Here is a 17,081-nt window from a genome sequence, read left to right as displayed (position 1 = left end):
ATGGAAGAACACTAGGAGAGGAGGATGGAAGAACTGTTACCTGTAAATAGGGATGGGATTGTAGCTTGTGTAGTTAGTACTAATTAGTTATGCCATTAAGATAATGAGATAATGAAGCGAGTCTAAGGTTTACTCGCTACAGGACTCCCCTTGCTAGGGAATGAGAGAAAAACAATACAAAAAAAAATACGAGGCTACTGTTCCCTGGGTCGCTGTGGAACATGTAGTCCGGTACCAAAAGATGCAGGCAGTGTTTGGACAAGCTCGGTGTAGCAGGAGAGAAGAATGTGCATGATTGTTGCATCCTTGGGTCGCTGGTAGAGCATTTACATCCGGGGCGGATGGGCTCGGGCACCAGGACAATAGGTACTGTAGGCACGTTGGTAGGACAACGAGGGAATGATTGCTAGAGCTGAATTGTCCTGGAGGCGACGAAGAGTCAGAAATGCAAGCTGTAAGTCCTGTACTATGCAAGGTGCTTGAGTCGGCAGAGTATCAGAATGCAGTGAACCAGACTCGTTCGTTGTCACTGGTGATCAAATGATCGCCAGACTCGTTCGTTGTCACTGGTGATCAAATGATCGCCAGGCTCGTTCACTGCCACAATGTTTATATTTTGATGTCGAGGGGAGCAGACGTCATCTCAGAAGACGGTACATCGGGAGACTGTACCTCACGTGACGGTACACCAGAATACGGTGCCTCAGGTAAAGATACCGTAGGTTACGGTATTCCAAGTACCGTAGTAGACGGTACTTCAGGAGACACTGCCTCAGGAAATGGTACCTCAGGCAAAAAACGGTGCAGGCGGAGGACAGTGTAATCAGTGTCTGTGGCAGGAGCGAGAGTCCCTTTGTGAGTTACTCGACCTTTCTTTTTTTTTGAGATATATACAAGAGTTGTTACATTCTTGTACAGCCACTAGTACGCGTAGCGTTTCGGGCAGGTCCCTAGAATACGATCCCCGCCGCGAAGAATCGTTGTTACAACCAAGTACACATTTTACTGTTGAGTTAAACAGAGGCTACAGTTAAGGATTTGCGCCCAGTAAATCCTCCCCGGCCAGGATACGAACCCATGACAATTTAATTATCTTTCCCTGATCATTTTGCCAATTTCTTTCTCCCATAAACACATACTTTTATTACCTTTCTCCATATCAATTCCCATACCACTATCTAATAACAGTTTAAACCCAAACAAATGCCTCCAACCACTGATTCCAACGAGTTCGCAACAACAACCCCAGCCCTCGATAGATGCACCCCATCCTGAGCATACATTTCATTTCTTCCATAGAAGTGTTCCCAGTTGTCTATGAAAGATATTGCATTTGATTTGCAATATCTTTCCAGCCGGCAATTGACACCAAGTGCCCTCGTCAACCATTCATTTCCAATGAACAAATCCACAAGGGCCGTGACGAGGATTCGAACCTACGTCCGGGAGCATCCCAGATGCTGCCTTAATCAACTGAGCTACGACATGGTTAAAAAGAGTTGAAAAGTTGAGTGTAATGATGTAAGGGCGAAGAGGGAGAACGGCCTGTTGACATAGCTCGAGTGCAGGGGGGAGTTGTGTAAAACTCTGGTTTGTGTCTCGGAGAGGATGCGGGATCCAGTAAGTTCAGTAGAACTTCGGTTTCAACTCTTTTTAACCATGCTGTAGCTCAGTCGATTAAGACAGCGTCTGGGATGCTCCCGGACGCAGGTTCGAATCCTCGTCACGGCCCTTGTGGATTTGTTCATTTGATGCATCACGTTATTGTGATTTCTGTGTGTAATTCATTTCCAACTCCCTCTCTTGGAAGAATACCACATATGATCGGGATTCCTCCCTTGCTCTTAACTAATTCTATGGCTGCTTTATACCTCTGAATCAGTTCCTCACTCCTAACTTGACCATCATCATTTCCTCCTGCGCTGATACAAATAATGGGATTATTCTCAATTCCAGCCATAATATCATTCATGTTGTTTATAATATCACCAATTCCAGCTCCCACAGCACTCGTCTTCCAACATGGCAAATGAATTTGAAGTCCTTAGGGCGTCTGTAGGCGGCCTTGTTAAGGTTTTCTTGAGACCCCTGTCCTTTACAACTTTCCACGACGAGGTCCTCGAGGTTGAGGACTTAAACTTGCCTAGTCTCAGATGGAGAATAGTAAACAATAATATTATCCCAGGAAATCTATCAGGACCTAACCAACCACAGATTAGAGAATGACTTAGATGCTGTGACAAATTTTCACTCAACCAGTAGATATCAGAGCCAACGAGAAATGAAAATATTCTAGATCTGGTCTTTACGAACAATGAAGACATTATCAGGGACATTATGATATCAGATACCACATACTCAGATCACAAGCTCATTGAAGTGCAAACGACCATCAATACTCAGAATAGACCTAAAACGTTGATCAAGCAAGAGCGGTTAGTCAGTAAATTCAATTTTAATAATAAAAGGATAGACTGGGAGAAAATAAACAGGGAACTTACAAACATTCCATAGGAAACTGTTCTAAGTAATACAAGTCGTACAGAAGGAATAGAAAAACTGACTTCGGAAGCGTATTAAGTCTGTCTGAAACATGTTCCTTTGAGGAAAACCAGAAAGAGATCTAACGTCGAAAGAGAACGCAGACGACACTATAAAAGAAGGAAAAAAATAATGGAAATTCTTAAGCAGACACGACTTTCCCGTCAAAGAAGGAATAATTTAAGTAGGGAGATTGAAGAAATCGAGTGGAAATTGAAACACTCATATCAAACTGAAAAAAGGCAGTTAGAACAGAAAGCAATTCAGGAAATAAAGAAAAATCCAAAATACTTCTTCACATATGCTAAATCAAAAGCAAAAACCACTGCCAATATTGGACCTACTCGTACAAGTTAAGGTTTATACACTGAGGATGACAAAGAAATTAGTGAAATCCTAAAAAAGCAGTATGAGGACATGTTTAGCACTCCAATAAACAACATGAAAGTGGAAGAACCAGACAATTTCTTTATGTGGGATATCCAGACCCCCTGTAAATATAACTGATATCAACACTAGCGTACTAGACTTTGAAACAGAAATTGAAAACATGCCCATGCACTCGGCCCTGGGTCCAGATTCATGGAATTCAATATTTATAAAGAAATGCAAAGTGCCAGTAGCACAGGCACTCAGTATAGTGTGGAGGAAGAGCTTGGACACAGGGAAAGATACCAGATGCACTTAGTAGCAGACATAGCCCCTCTACACAAGAGAGGGAGCAAAGCATTGGCAAAAAATTGTAGACCAGTTGCACTAAAGTCTCACATAATAAAAGTATTTGAGAGAGTGATTAGGAGTCAGGTCACCAATTTCATGGAGACCATTGACCTTCACAACCCAGGCCTACATCGATTTTGAGCGGGAAGATCGTGCTTCTCACAGCTACTTGATCACTTCAACAAAGTCACTGAGGCATTAGAAGAAAAACAGAATGCTGATGTGATATACACAAACTTCACAAAGGCTTTCGATAAATGTGACCATGGAGTGATAGCACACAAAATGAAGTCAATGGGAATAACTGGTAAAGTAGGATGCTGGATACTCAGTTTCCTGTCAAACAGAACTCAGTAACAGTCAACCATATAAAATTGAGTCCAAGCGCAGTTAAAAGCTCTGTACCTCAGGGTACAGTCCTTGCACCGTTGCTTTTCCTTATTCTCATATCAGATATAGACAAAAATACAAGTCACAGCTTCGTATCCTTTGCAGATGACACAAAAATCAGTATGAAAATTACCTTAGCTGAAGACATTGAAAAACGTCAAGCTGATATTAATAAAGTTTATGACTGGGCATCAGAAAATAACATGATGTTTAACAGAGAAAAATTCCAGGTACTCAGGTATGGTAAAAATGAGGACCTTAAACATAATACAGGGTACAAAACACAATCAAATGTGCCCATAGTAGGAAAACCGCATGTAAAGGATTTGGGAATAATGATGTCTGACGACTTAACATTTAGGGAGCATAACCAAGCAAATGTTGCGTCGGCCAGAAAAATGATAGGATGGATTACGAGAACTTTCAAATCCAGGGATCCCATCACAATGGTTGTACTCTTCAAGTCACTTGTGTTGTCCCGTCTTGAGTACTGCTCAGTACTCACTTCCCCCTTTAGAGCAGGAGAGATTGCTGAAATAGAGGGAATACAGAGAACATATACGGCACCCATAGACGCGATAAAGCACCTAAATTACTGTATTGAGATCGTCTCAAAGCCCTCCAAATGTACTCACTAGAAAGAAGATGAGAGAGATATCAAATAATATACACGTGGAAGATACTGGAGGGCCAAGTACCAAATCTACACAGTAAAATAACAAAATACTGGAGCAAATGGAAGAAAATGCAGAATAAAACCAGTGAAGAGCAGGGGTGCCATAGGCACAATCAGAGAACACTGTATAAACATCAGAGGTCCGTGGTTGTTCAACACCCTCCCAGCGGGCATAAGTAACATTGCCGGAACAACCGTGGACATCTTCAAGAGGAAACTAGATTTGTTTCCTCCAAGGAGTGCCGGACCAACCGGGCTAATATTCACCGACATCTATTACACCAGCCCCTTGTTGACCAGATTCCTTCTTGCCCACAACATCGGCATATGTGGCACTGTGAAGGCCCACAGGAAGGAAATGCCAGTGTTTGGCATTGGTATAGCAGTGGGTGACTGCCAGCTGCGCAGGTGTGACAATATGCTCTCAGTGCGGTGGAGGGACAGATGCAAGGTGAATATGCTGACTACAATTCACACCAGTGCCATGTTGGACAGTGGCAAAGTCCGCTTTCAAACACGCTTCTCCATTTATAAACCAGACTGTGTCATAGACTACAACGTGAACATGCGCCTCGTTGGTAAATGTAACATGATGATCGGTGCAATGGAGTGTGTGCGCAAATCTGTGAAGTGGACGAAAAAGTTCTTTTTCCACCTAATAGACGTTGCACATCTATGCTCAACTGCTTCAATATGTATCTGGTAAAATCAGGCAGGAGACCGCCAATACGTACATTCAGTGTTGGTGTTGTGTCACAACTGCTAGTAAAGTATCGTAAGGAGGGCTCTGTTGCAACGCGCGGGGTGCAAGCAACAATGCCACACGCAGCTCCAGACAGCTCCAGACTGAGGGGTAACAAGATGTTTGGTGTCCACATGCTCGAGTATATGCCAAGCACAGCATCACGGGAGAAGCGGAAATATGCCTGTATAGTATGCAGGAACCTCATTACCCGAAGAGAACAAAAGCGAAGATGCATCAGCACCTGGTGCATGGAGTGCAAGTTTCCATTATGCCCCGTTGGTGGTTTTGCAGCATATCACACACTCGTGGAGTTCTGAGTGTGTTTATGGTGTGTGTATATAGTGTGTGATACTGTATAGTATCTTTTATTTATATTGTACAATATACAATACTGTATATTGTAAATATATATAAATTAGCATGATACATTGGAAATATGTGCAGGATATGTGCACACATGTGTCATGCTCATAACACAGTGTCTTCGGACATTACGGATGTTCTACTGCCATAATATATTGTACACATTCATTATACATAGGATTGGCACGAAAAAACAAATAAAATGTATTTGGAACTGTGCGCAAAAAATGAACAAAAATATATTTGTGACAACTCGTGGATCTTGAGCCGGGCGTCCTACTGGCCCCGGTAGCGTACGCCACTGGCGACCGGGGATTGATGACGTTACGCGTGAACTTACGGACCCCATAGCAGCCAAAGTAAATATAATTTTGACTTTTTGTTAACATCCATACTCAGGGAAGGGTTTTGACACTTTTAAAAAAAATCCAGAGAATTTATTTCCTGCACACAGGAAGGGGGGGGTGCCTTATTAGGAAGCTGAGCAACCCAGTGGTTAACCCTTAAACTGCGCAACATATCATATGATGTGTTGGATTGTTGTTGTTATAGATTCAGCTACTCGAAACAAGTTCCTAGTAGCACAGGCTATGGTGAGCCCATAGTGGACTTACCTGGCACAGGAGCGGTGCCTCTGAGAGTGATGTGTTGGAGTACTACGCAATATTTAAACGGCTCGCGGATACACGGGGTTCACCTCACTTTCATCAGGGCTCTTGTAAACGCAGCATGAGCTCACAGCACTGCTGTTCAGCTTGTGACCACAGCATCGCCTAAAAATGTCAAAATATATAAGTACATGCTACTATTTAGCAATGATAGTATTACAGAAAACCCCTGACTGTGATAAAAAATGCCCAGGATTCTGATAATAGCAGGATTGTTGTGATAATTAGCGCTGCAGTGGGAAGAGTAATCATGGTGGGGAGGGGGGTAGCATTATCTGCTGACTCTGTGTGACCATCTTTTTACTGTCTGGACTCACTATACCAGCTTTGTCATTCACTATGGTGAACAAAACATGCAGATATTTATATATAATGTCTGTATATAGTGAATAAAAGCAAAAAAAATTATGGTGGAAAGAGAAGGTTGGCGAGTCAGGTGAGGTGAGGGAGGGAGTGGCAGCCAGTGGCGGGCTAGCTGGAGTGTGGTGGTCACTCCTTGCTGCTGTCTGACTCAGTATACCAACTTAGTGATTCCTTATGGTGAACACAAATGTAGATACTTATATATAACATGTATATATAGTGTAATGACAGCAAAAAGAGTGTTGAGAGAAGCCATTTTGGTGAGGAAGGTGACAACATCTGCATGACTTATCATGCTGGGTAAGGGTGGCTACTATGCTCTTTGTGCACTATACTGCCTTAGTTGAACAGTTATGGTAAACAAAACATGTAGATACTGATATATAATGTGTGTATATAGGGTAATAACACCACAAACAGTATCCTTGAAGGAGGAATGTTAGTGCGCCTGGCCTTGAACCACTGACGATGGGAGGGAGGGAGGGAGCATGAGTTGTGTGTGGCCACCTGTTACTGTCTGCCATTACCATACAAGATTAGTGGTTCTCTATGGTGAACACAAATGTAGATACTTATATATAACCTGTGTATATAGTGTAATAACTGACAAAGTATTTGTTGATTGTTTTATGAACATAATAATTGATTCAATAACAGGCACACCATAATTTTGAGTACAGTGATCATTCACTTATTGTATTATATAAATATATCACACTACACACTGCTGAATAATATTAGAGCAAAAAAAGAAGAAAAAATCAATCAGAGACATTGAAATAATTAGGTAATTATATCTTTGTGGCAACCCCCGCCTGACAGCGTGGCGAAGCAGAATTCCCCTGACGCTTGCTGAGTCGGCGCCTCTTTTTTTGCCAGACTATCCCGACCTATTGCAGTCAAAATATGCCACTTACGATTTTTTTATTATTTTTCCCATGATCACGAAACACAAATTAACAGGTCAAGAATATTTTTTTTTTTTGTTATGTGCTTGTGGGTGACAAACACCAAATTGTCCTAAGCAACACAAGGGTTAAAGATGCTAATGATGCTGGAATGTGAAGTGGGTGACTGCTGTGATGTTGCAAAGCATTGAATTTTTTTTGTAGAATAATAAAAAAATGAAATTTAAAAAAAAAAACACATGTCAAAAAGGTTCATTCAGTGTTTGTCAGGTACGCTGCTTCACGTTTCTTAAAAAAAAAAAAAAAAAAAATAAAAAATGAACAAATTTGAAGAAAGGAAAAATGTCATAAAGGTTCGTTCAGTGTATGCCAGGTAGGCTGTTCCATAATTAATAAATAAATGAAGAATATAAAACAAATTGAACACATTTGAAACAAAGAAAGATTATCATAATGGAGCATCCTACCTGACAAACACTGAACAAATCTTTATGACATTTCTCATTTTTTCAAATTTGTTCAATTTTTTTTTTTAAGAAACATGGAGCAGCATACCTGACAAACACTGAACGAACCTCTATGGCATTTTCCTTTTTTCAGATTTGTTCAATTTTTTTTTAACCCTTGTGTTGCTAAGAGCTATAATTGTCACCCACAGGTGCATAAAAAAAAATCTTCCTAACGTGTAAATTTGTGTTCCATGACCACAAGAAAAAAAAATTAATTATACTTACCAATGACGTAAATGAGCCGACAATATGAGCGATGACGTCACACCTTGCATGATCACTCGTGCATGGTGCGTCCCGGAGCCGTTGCGCATGGTCTTCAAGCACCCAGAGTTGCCACGAATTTATTTTTGCGGCATTATTTACAGTGTCTAGGCGTATTTTATCAAATTTTTTTTCACTAATTGTGTTGCATATAATGTTACTTTATGTTCAATGATAATACAACTTGCATACATTGAGTATACACATGCTCACAGAAATGTTTTCAATTATGCAAATATAATATGTATTCACATTTATCATTATTATTATTTACACACATCCACGCGCTGTTTACAGGATTTTGCACTATTATTGCACATTTAGAAATCTTGTGACAGTGGTTGTCGTTGTAGCAGTTGACAGCACACAATGAGACTGCACACACTTCACACCATGTTTGCACCAGTTTACATTTCTGTTCTTTCTTTTTTGTTGTTCTACAAACTAAGCAATCACGTTGGCCTATTACACTCTTTCCAGCTGGTGGCAAATGTTTTAGTTTGTGTGCTTGAAAGCCCTCCATGTGAGTGAGCCTGGGTGAAGCAGCATGCTGCAACACTGGGTTCATGATGGGTCTTTGTATGCCAGGAACATCTTTGCCAAACTTTGTTAGTAACTGTGTCACAAGTGTAAAACCAAACGAATGGAAATTTGGTTTACATCCAGTATTCACCAGATACATATTGTAGCTGTTCAGCATGCTTATGTCAACAAGATGGAAAAACACTTTTTTTGTCCACTTCAGTGTTTTCCTAACACACTCGACAGTGCACACCATCATGTCAGATTTATTAACCAAAGGCATGTTGATATTATAGTCAAGACCACACTCTGGCTTATATACCGGTTCTTGCATTACTCGGTTCACCTTGCCACTGTTCACCATTGTACCATCATGAACAGATGTCAGCAAGTTCACTTCTCTCATCTTTCCACCTAACTAAGAGTATTTTATCACTTTTTCTTAGCTGGCAGTCACCAACTTCAAGATTATTGTCAAACACTGGCATTTCCCCTTCTTCTTGGCTTTACTGTGCCAACCAATCCAGTTCTATTTTCAATCAATCAAGTATAGTAGTTATCCGTGTATAAAATGTGGCCCTTGTTCATCCATGGTCGGGAGGGAGTCGGTCGGCCGAGCGGACAGCACGCTGGACTTGTGATCCTGTGGTCCCGGGTTCGATCCCGGGCGCCAGCGAGAAACAATGGGCAGAGTTTCTTTCACCCTATGCCCCTGTTACCTAGCAGTAAAATAGGTACCTGGGTGTTAGTCAGCTGTCACAGGCAGCTTCCTGGGGGTGGAGGCCTGGTCGAGGACCGGGCCGTGGGGACACTAAAGCCCCGAAATCATCTCAAGATAACCTCAAGATATGGTGCCACCACACTACCTGAGAAACCATGTTGGTCATTACTGGGAATGTCTACATCGCTAGCAGAATACAGAATCATGTGTAACACGTATCCTGTTTCACAATCACAAAGAATAAAGATTTTCAATCCAAATCTGTTGCGTTTGGAGGGAATATACTGCTTGAAGGCAGCACGTCCTTTGAAAAGCACAGGGGATTCGTCAATCACCAGCTTATGTGCTGGTATGTAGAAATCTCTGTACTCTCCAATCACTTCATTCATAATGTGCCCGACTCTCCAAAGTCTATCATCCTCTGTCCGGTCTTCATTACTTGCAAAATGAAGACACCTGAGGAGTATCTGTAACCTGTCTCGGGACATATATTTTCTGAACAAGGGTGTTGGAACAGTCTGGTCTTTGTTCCAATAATCTGTGACAGCGTGTTTGACACAATGTTTCATCATCATACATAGTGCCAAAAATACATACATTTCACCTACGGTAGTGTTTTTCCAATGCTGTAATCATGAAAAATCCGTTATATTTTTTCCAATGAGATGAGCCGCATGAAGGTTCGTTTGGTGTACAATATATTCCATGAGCGCCTCATCATAAAATGCTGTAAAATAGTCTATTTCACACATGTCCTCACCAGTATCAGGGAAAAGGTCTGTAATCCCAACGTCTTCATTGTCAAAGGCAGGAATTAGATAAACAAAATCATCACCATCACTCCACACAAGTACACGTGGTGTCCTGCAAGACGAAACAGCGGCATGACAGCGAGGAATCGTTGCACACCATGGACCAGGAGCTGAAGCCCGTCTACGCAAAGTACAGGTGTTACGTGAACGTAAGGTAAAATCACGGGAACATGAGGGTCTTGGTTCGTCATGTGGTGCCATGCGGCGGCGCTTGACTGGGCGAGACGCTGCTGACGCGACAAAATCTCGCTTGGTAACACCACTGGCACTAGCGACAGGCATGGTAATACTATGTTCTGAATCCACTTCACTAAAACCAGAAAAAGTCACCTTCCTCGGTGACTCGTCGCCCAAAATATTTTCATGCTCTAAATAAGTACAAGAACTGTGTGGTTGGGGTGAATTGGAGTAGACACTGGGCGAGGCGGGACTGGTGAGCATGTAGGCCTCGCCATGGGAGGAGGCTGTATCTCATATTCACTGTTTGTGCTACTATCATTGGTGAATTGTGTGTAGTCCTTATCAATGTCAGAGTCATCAAAATCACTTTCCTCACCATAAGGAAATAATTCACTGGTTATTTGCTCTTGAGTAAGTGACTGCATGCTGCGTGCCTGGGAAGCGTTTGGCCGTGCACTCGCCATGGTGACTGCTGGGTAACTGAGGCCTCCCACGCATTGGTGGCAAGAGCAGGATTTTTTTTACAAAATGGCGGCTGTTTACTATAGCTCCTGGGCAGCATATGGGGGCCCTCCCTACCCCGCTGGCCATTCAAATCTTGCGCGGTACTCCATCACGTCATATGACGTGATGTGCAATTTTGCGCAAGTTACTCATCACGTCAACATGTCATATGACGTGTTGCGCAGTTTAATGGTTAAGAAACATGGAGCAGCCTACCTGGCAAACACTGAATGAACCTTTTGCTCTAAAAAAAGGAAAAAATAAAAAAAGTGAACAAAGGTGAAAAAAGAGCAAATATCATAAAGGTTTGTTCATTGTATGTCAGGTAGGATGCTCCATGTTTCTTAAAAAAAAAAGAATTGAACAAATTTGAAAAAAGGAAAAATGTTATAAAGGTTCGTTCAGTGTATGTCAGGTAGGCTGTTCCATTATTTAAAAACTCGAATATCATATTGATGTTTTTCAGTGGTGGAACAGATTATTTTTATTCCCAATAGAGTACGTACAGTATTTTAAATGGGGAAATTCGTTTTGAAAGACGAGCATTTCACACGACGAGCTTGGTGCTGGAACGGATTAAATTCGTTAATCAAGGTTCCACTGTACTGTATATTATATAATTCTTCATAATAATTCATTGTGTCGGGGAACAGGAAGCCAGAGTGTATTCATACACTTTTGGCTTTTATCGAGGCTTCCCCCCCCCCCCAGGCCGAATTACTGGCCCTGCCTAGGATGCATCCCCCACAACAAACTGACTAACTCCCGAATACCTGATCACTGCTAGTTGAACAGTGCTATTAGGTGAAAGGGAATGTGCTCAACTATTTCTGTCCCACCGGGATTCAAACCCTGAATTCTCGATTGTGCGTCAAGAACGAACTCAACAGTACTACCGGGATCTATGAAATATAGATCTTAAAATTCATGACATTTTCAGGACTGGAGATAAAACATAAATATTTTTATAACACAACTTGAGTAGATATAAAAATATATACTATATGGGATCAGTAACATATTAATAGGAAGACAGCTTTCAGAGAGATGGTGGTGGTGTTGTGGCAGAACTGGGGAGAACATGTGGGCCGCCAGTTACCACATTTCTTGGCGGGTGCAACGCTCACTGATGTCACCATTTCTGTGGGGCCAAAAAGTATCAAGGCTCATCGCATTATTTTAGCATTCTTCAGCCCATTTTTTAAAGTAAGTCAACATGCTCAATAAAATCACAGTACTGTATTGTTATGAATCTATGAGTAAATATTTAAGCCATATGATGGAATTGAACCCTAATATGTATTCACAAGGCAACGTAATCGAACATATTACCGACTACTATATGTTTACTATTTGCATGTCGTACATGCTGATGTACATTAATTATTGGTACATGTAAAATGTTTTAACTGTTTTTTTTACTTGACATTTTATCAGAAAATGTTAGAGGAAATCAGTGAAGAGCGTCCAATGGTGGTCGTGTTTCCAGGCATCAACTTTGATGCATTACAAATTATCATCGCCTACATGTATCGTGGACAGGTGTGTTCCAAGAGTCAAATTATTTGAGCCTTGATTACTCTTATTCTTGTAAAATATATAAAAGTGCTTTCCTGTTTTGATATTCATGCTTTTAATTAGCATTTTCCACATTTCATGCCTTAAAATGAGAGACTTTCCACATTTATCACACAGGGTCTCAAGAGTTCAGTTGGGTTTGTTCTCAATTCACAGTTGGGAATCCCAAATTTGAATCCCGATGGGGGACAGAAAGGATTGGGTATGTTTCCTTTCAGCTAATACATCTGTTCACATAGCAGTACTCGGAATTAGGCAACTGTTGTGGATTGTATCCTGGGGATGATCAATAGCTTGAATTTGGGGGATCTTGTTATAAGTCTAAAGAGTATATACAGTCTTCTTGTCCCCAACTAAACAAATTATAATAATTTCCATTGTTGGGGGACAGGAAATCTGCACTCAGGTTTATTGAGGTCTGCCTTATGTCAGCTACTGACCCTTCCCAGGATACAACCCACAACAGTTGAATAACTCCCGGGGCACCTATTTTGTGGCTAGATAAACAGAGGCATCCTTGTTGAAAAAAATATACCCATTTCTGTCCTGCCCAGGGTTTGAACCCAGGTCCCTCGGTTGTGATCCAAGGATGTAGACCACTGTACTTTAGCCCATGGTGTAGAGCATGCAAACTTTAACCCCTGGTGTAAATATAAAAGTTGGCTAATAGTGATCCCTGGTCTTTATAGGTGAATGTCCCAGCTGAAATTCTGCCACATGTTATTGACTTAGCCAAGATGCTCAAAGTTAAGGGACTCATTGAACTTCCGGTGAGTGTGGACTATGGTTTCCTTTTATGACGCAACTGATAACATGTAGCTCAAAACAGTAGAATATTTAACAATAAATAACATGTAAAAGTAATTACAATCTTTAGTAAATATAAGTTTCATTACTGTATTACATAAATGGCATCCAGGTGATGAAGGTTGATTGTGATTAGTTATAAAGCCTAAGAGTACAGGCATACCTCAGAATACGAGTTTAATCCGTTCCTGGAGACGCCTCGCCTTCCGAAAACTCGCATTCCGAAGTTAATTTCCCCATAAGAAATAAAGGGAAATGAATTAATCCGTTCCTGACTACCCCAAAAACCCCACATCAAACTAAATTTTTATACCTAATTTACCTAATTCATCTAAATAAACCTACAAAACTGTGTTCCAGTTATTACTTACCTTGCTGTCGAGTGCTGTAGGCGTATGGAAGATGGTGAGGAGGGGGGAGGAGGAGAGGAGTTACTGTTTGGAAGGGGAGTCCCCTTCCATAATCACATCACATAACCCCATGCCTTGTAACACTATGGATACCACTTCTCTTTCTAAATTTTTCAAACCAGCCCCTGCTTGCCTTAAACTCTTTCTTATCTGCATCACTCGTTGTAGGGGTATTCTTTAGAAGGTCTTCGTGCAACACCCTGGCTTTCTCACAAATAATGGCCTCCGAAACACTATCACCCCTCAACTCCTTGTCGTGTATCCAAATTAATAACAACTTTTCCACTTCTTCCAGTATTTGTGGTCTTTGTGCCGTTAATGTTCTTACTCCTTTTGCCACTTTAGCACCCATAATCTTATTTTTCTTCTTAAGTATAGTGCATATTGTTGATGTGGCTTTGTTGTACTGCCTACAAAGTTCAACAACACGTGTACCGTTCTCATGCTTCCGAATGATCTCTTGTTTCTCCTCTATTGTCATCCTCACATGAGCTTTCTGGCCTTTATCCTTACCACTGGCTTTCTTGGGACCCATGGTGAGATATATAATAACAAATTGTATAGACAAATCACCAAAAATCTAACAAAACACTGAAAATCCGCGAGAAGAATTGATGTGGGGGTAGTCACTGAGCGAGAGACAATGGTTAACTGAGGGGCGGAGGGGCGACGATCGCCGAACCACCACGTGCTTGGTCGGCCTGTACGCGTATCAACAAACTCGCGTCCCGAAGTAACCCTCGCCTTCTGAGACAAATTTTTGGAGTAAATACTGCTCACCTTCCGAAAACCTCGCATACAGGGACAATTGCATTCCGAGGTACCACTGTATTTGTTGTTGGTTCTGCAGAATAATATTTGCTTTGTGGAATTAATTATAATTATTTGCTGATAATATGGACATATCTAACTGGTTGAGAGAAGTAAAGAAACAAACTTCACATGAATGATAAACTGGCATCAGCACCGGGCCTAAATGTCATCATGCCTATACAGGGGTACCTTAGCTTTTGTAGTTAATCCATTCCCAGAGACGGTACAAATACCGAGACGAATTTTCACATAAGAAATAATGTAAATTGAATTAATATGTTCCACACCCTCCCAAAATATTACCCAAAAAAATATATTTCATACAGAAAACTACTCAAAGTAAACCAAACCTTTATGTTTGGTTTACAACTCCTGTTGGCATATGGCAGACAATGAGGAAGGGGGGAGGAGGAGAGGTGTTAGTGTTTGGAAGGGGAGTCCCCCTTCCATTATAACATCAGGCAGTGATGACATTTCTGGCATACTCTCTCTCTTATCTTTTGCAGGCATACCACTAGGACCTGGTTGTGGTTCACTGCTCTCTTGTCTTATTAAGAACCTGTCTATAGACACTTGTTTTCCCTATATTTTAACACTTGTCTGTAGTCAGACATTACATTGTCTCACTATGAATGATCTCTTGTTTTTCCTCTTTCGTCTTCCTCACAACTATTTCCTTAGGTTGAACATTAGCACTGACTTTCTTGGAACCCGTGGCATGATATATAATAAGAACTTTTATGTTCAGAAACCAAAAAAGCACAAAAACAATGAAATTCTTCACAAAGAATTCAAGTGCGATCATCACTAGGCGGGAGACACTGGTAAACTGAAGCACCACACTCGCGGTAGACCCGTACGTGTATGAACAAACTCCGAGAACCGAGGCAAACAACGAGTACCGAATCAAATTTTTTGGAGAAATTGAGTACGAGTACCGAAAAATACGAGCACAGGGGCATATGAGTACCGAGGTTCCACTGTATTATGTAAAGAAAAACAGTTTGAATCTGCTGAAATAAATGTTACATGAATTGCTGAAACTGTTAATGAGTGAAGGATGCATAGTTAGAGCACTGTAAATTAGTTTCTATAATACTGCATCTGCAGTTTGAACGGGAAATTTTAATAAAATGTAATTCTTATTGTTGGGAACAAAAATAATAACAGTTCTTATTGTTGAGAATGTTAAACCTGTACTTAGGCTTAACAAGGTCTCCCAAGGCCAGGCCAACTACTGATCTTCCCCAGGATGCAAACCACAACAATTGCCTAACTCTTCGGTACCTTTCTGTTTACTGCTAGGTTAACAGAGGCATGAAGTGAAAGGAAATGTATCCAACTGTTTCTGTTTTGAGTGGGGAGTGAATCCATGTTCCTTTGATTGTTTGTGAGCTGAGGATATAGACTATCGTACTACAGGCCTCATATGAGTACAGTACTGTAGACACATCACACATCAAATTTGATACTGTATTTGCATTGAGAATTGATGGACTGCTTTAATTAACTTTTACAGATTTTTGGGTCGGATCTCCAGACCCCCGTGCTGGCCATTCTACCCCAGTTCTGAGGCTGATGTGTTGAGTGGCGGTAGTTCGACTCTGGCTCATGTCTCTGTGCAGTGCTGCTATGTCTTTGAGGTGTTGTTCTGCTGTCTGGTGGTGTGCGAGCCAGGAGTAATTCATGGAGTACTGGGGCTGCATGCACCTAGGGCCATCTTCCCTAGGTACCCTGTAAGTACTGCCCTTGCGACTTGAGGTTACCTTCCACAAGGCATTCAGGGACTACCTCCATAGGGGTCTCTTGCTGCTCAGTGATTGCCCGCCCTTGGGGTCAGCTGAGGTTTTCATAGCCGCTCTTTGACTTTGAGTAGGAGGCTGTACTCACTCACTCCCTGGAATCCTCATGGGTCCTGGCTCTTAGGTCTTCATCACGCTTTTGTCTGTTTCTGTTTGCTGATTCTGCTGTTATGCAGTATCTGCAGGCAGCATCATCTAGCATTGCCCTATGTCTGACTTTGTTGGTTCTCCTGGGTGGCCATGGCGGTCTTTCCTGAAAGAGTCGTACCAGGGTTCAGGATTCCTTCGGTCGTGGTAGGCCAGTGGTGCCAGTTTTGGAACCGGCGTTGCCTTCGGAGCTGGCGACGTCTGGTCGGCATGGTGTTTGCTCTGCACATCAATGGGTGCGTGGTTTTTGCTCTGCATGTCATTCGGTGTCTTGTAAGGGGTGTCAGCCCTTTCACGGTTCACCCAGTTTACAGGGCAGAGGCTTGAGCTGTTTGCTCATGCCTGATCCCACGATTTGTGGGCATTTGTGGGGTTCGGAGTTCTCGGGACAGACCTCTTCTCCTGCGCTGTCAAGTCATCTTGGAGTGGGTGCGCTTGGGAATGGTTAAAACGACCTCATTTCTCATGTGGGTTTTCCTCCCGTTTCCAGTCCCGAAATGGGAATGTGTGGATCTGAGGTCCATTCTGAACTTGTCCTGTCTGAACCCCTGGGTCTTTTGCCCCTCCTTTCGGATCACCACTTTGTCCAAGATCCAGCTTCTTTTGAAGCCGGATGCTGGGATGGTGTCTCTGGATCT

General features: G+C 41.8%; 1 protein-coding gene across 1 annotated transcript in view; it reads left to right on the top strand.

The window, feature by feature from the left end:
* The first annotated feature begins 583 nt into the window (after positions 1-583).
* Positions 584-17,081, top strand: part of LOC123758018 (uncharacterized) — a 163,003-nt gene continuing 146,505 nt past the window's right edge. Inside the window, exons 1-4 of the mRNA XM_069338897.1 lie at positions 584-707; positions 11,923-12,092; positions 12,324-12,428; positions 13,154-13,234. Coding sequence (XP_069194998.1) covers positions 620-707; positions 11,923-12,092; positions 12,324-12,428; positions 13,154-13,234 — 444 coding nt within the window. The 5' untranslated portion in view covers positions 584-619. The remainder of the gene's footprint in view (positions 708-11,922; positions 12,093-12,323; positions 12,429-13,153; positions 13,235-17,081) is intronic.

This window comes from Procambarus clarkii, chromosome 40, assembly GCF_040958095.1.
Source record: "Procambarus clarkii isolate CNS0578487 chromosome 40, FALCON_Pclarkii_2.0, whole genome shotgun sequence".
NCBI classification, from domain to species: Eukaryota; Metazoa; Arthropoda; class Malacostraca; order Decapoda; family Cambaridae; genus Procambarus; species Procambarus clarkii.
Note: the sequence above shows the minus strand (reverse complement) of the source record. Positions and strands in the feature narration are given on the sequence as shown.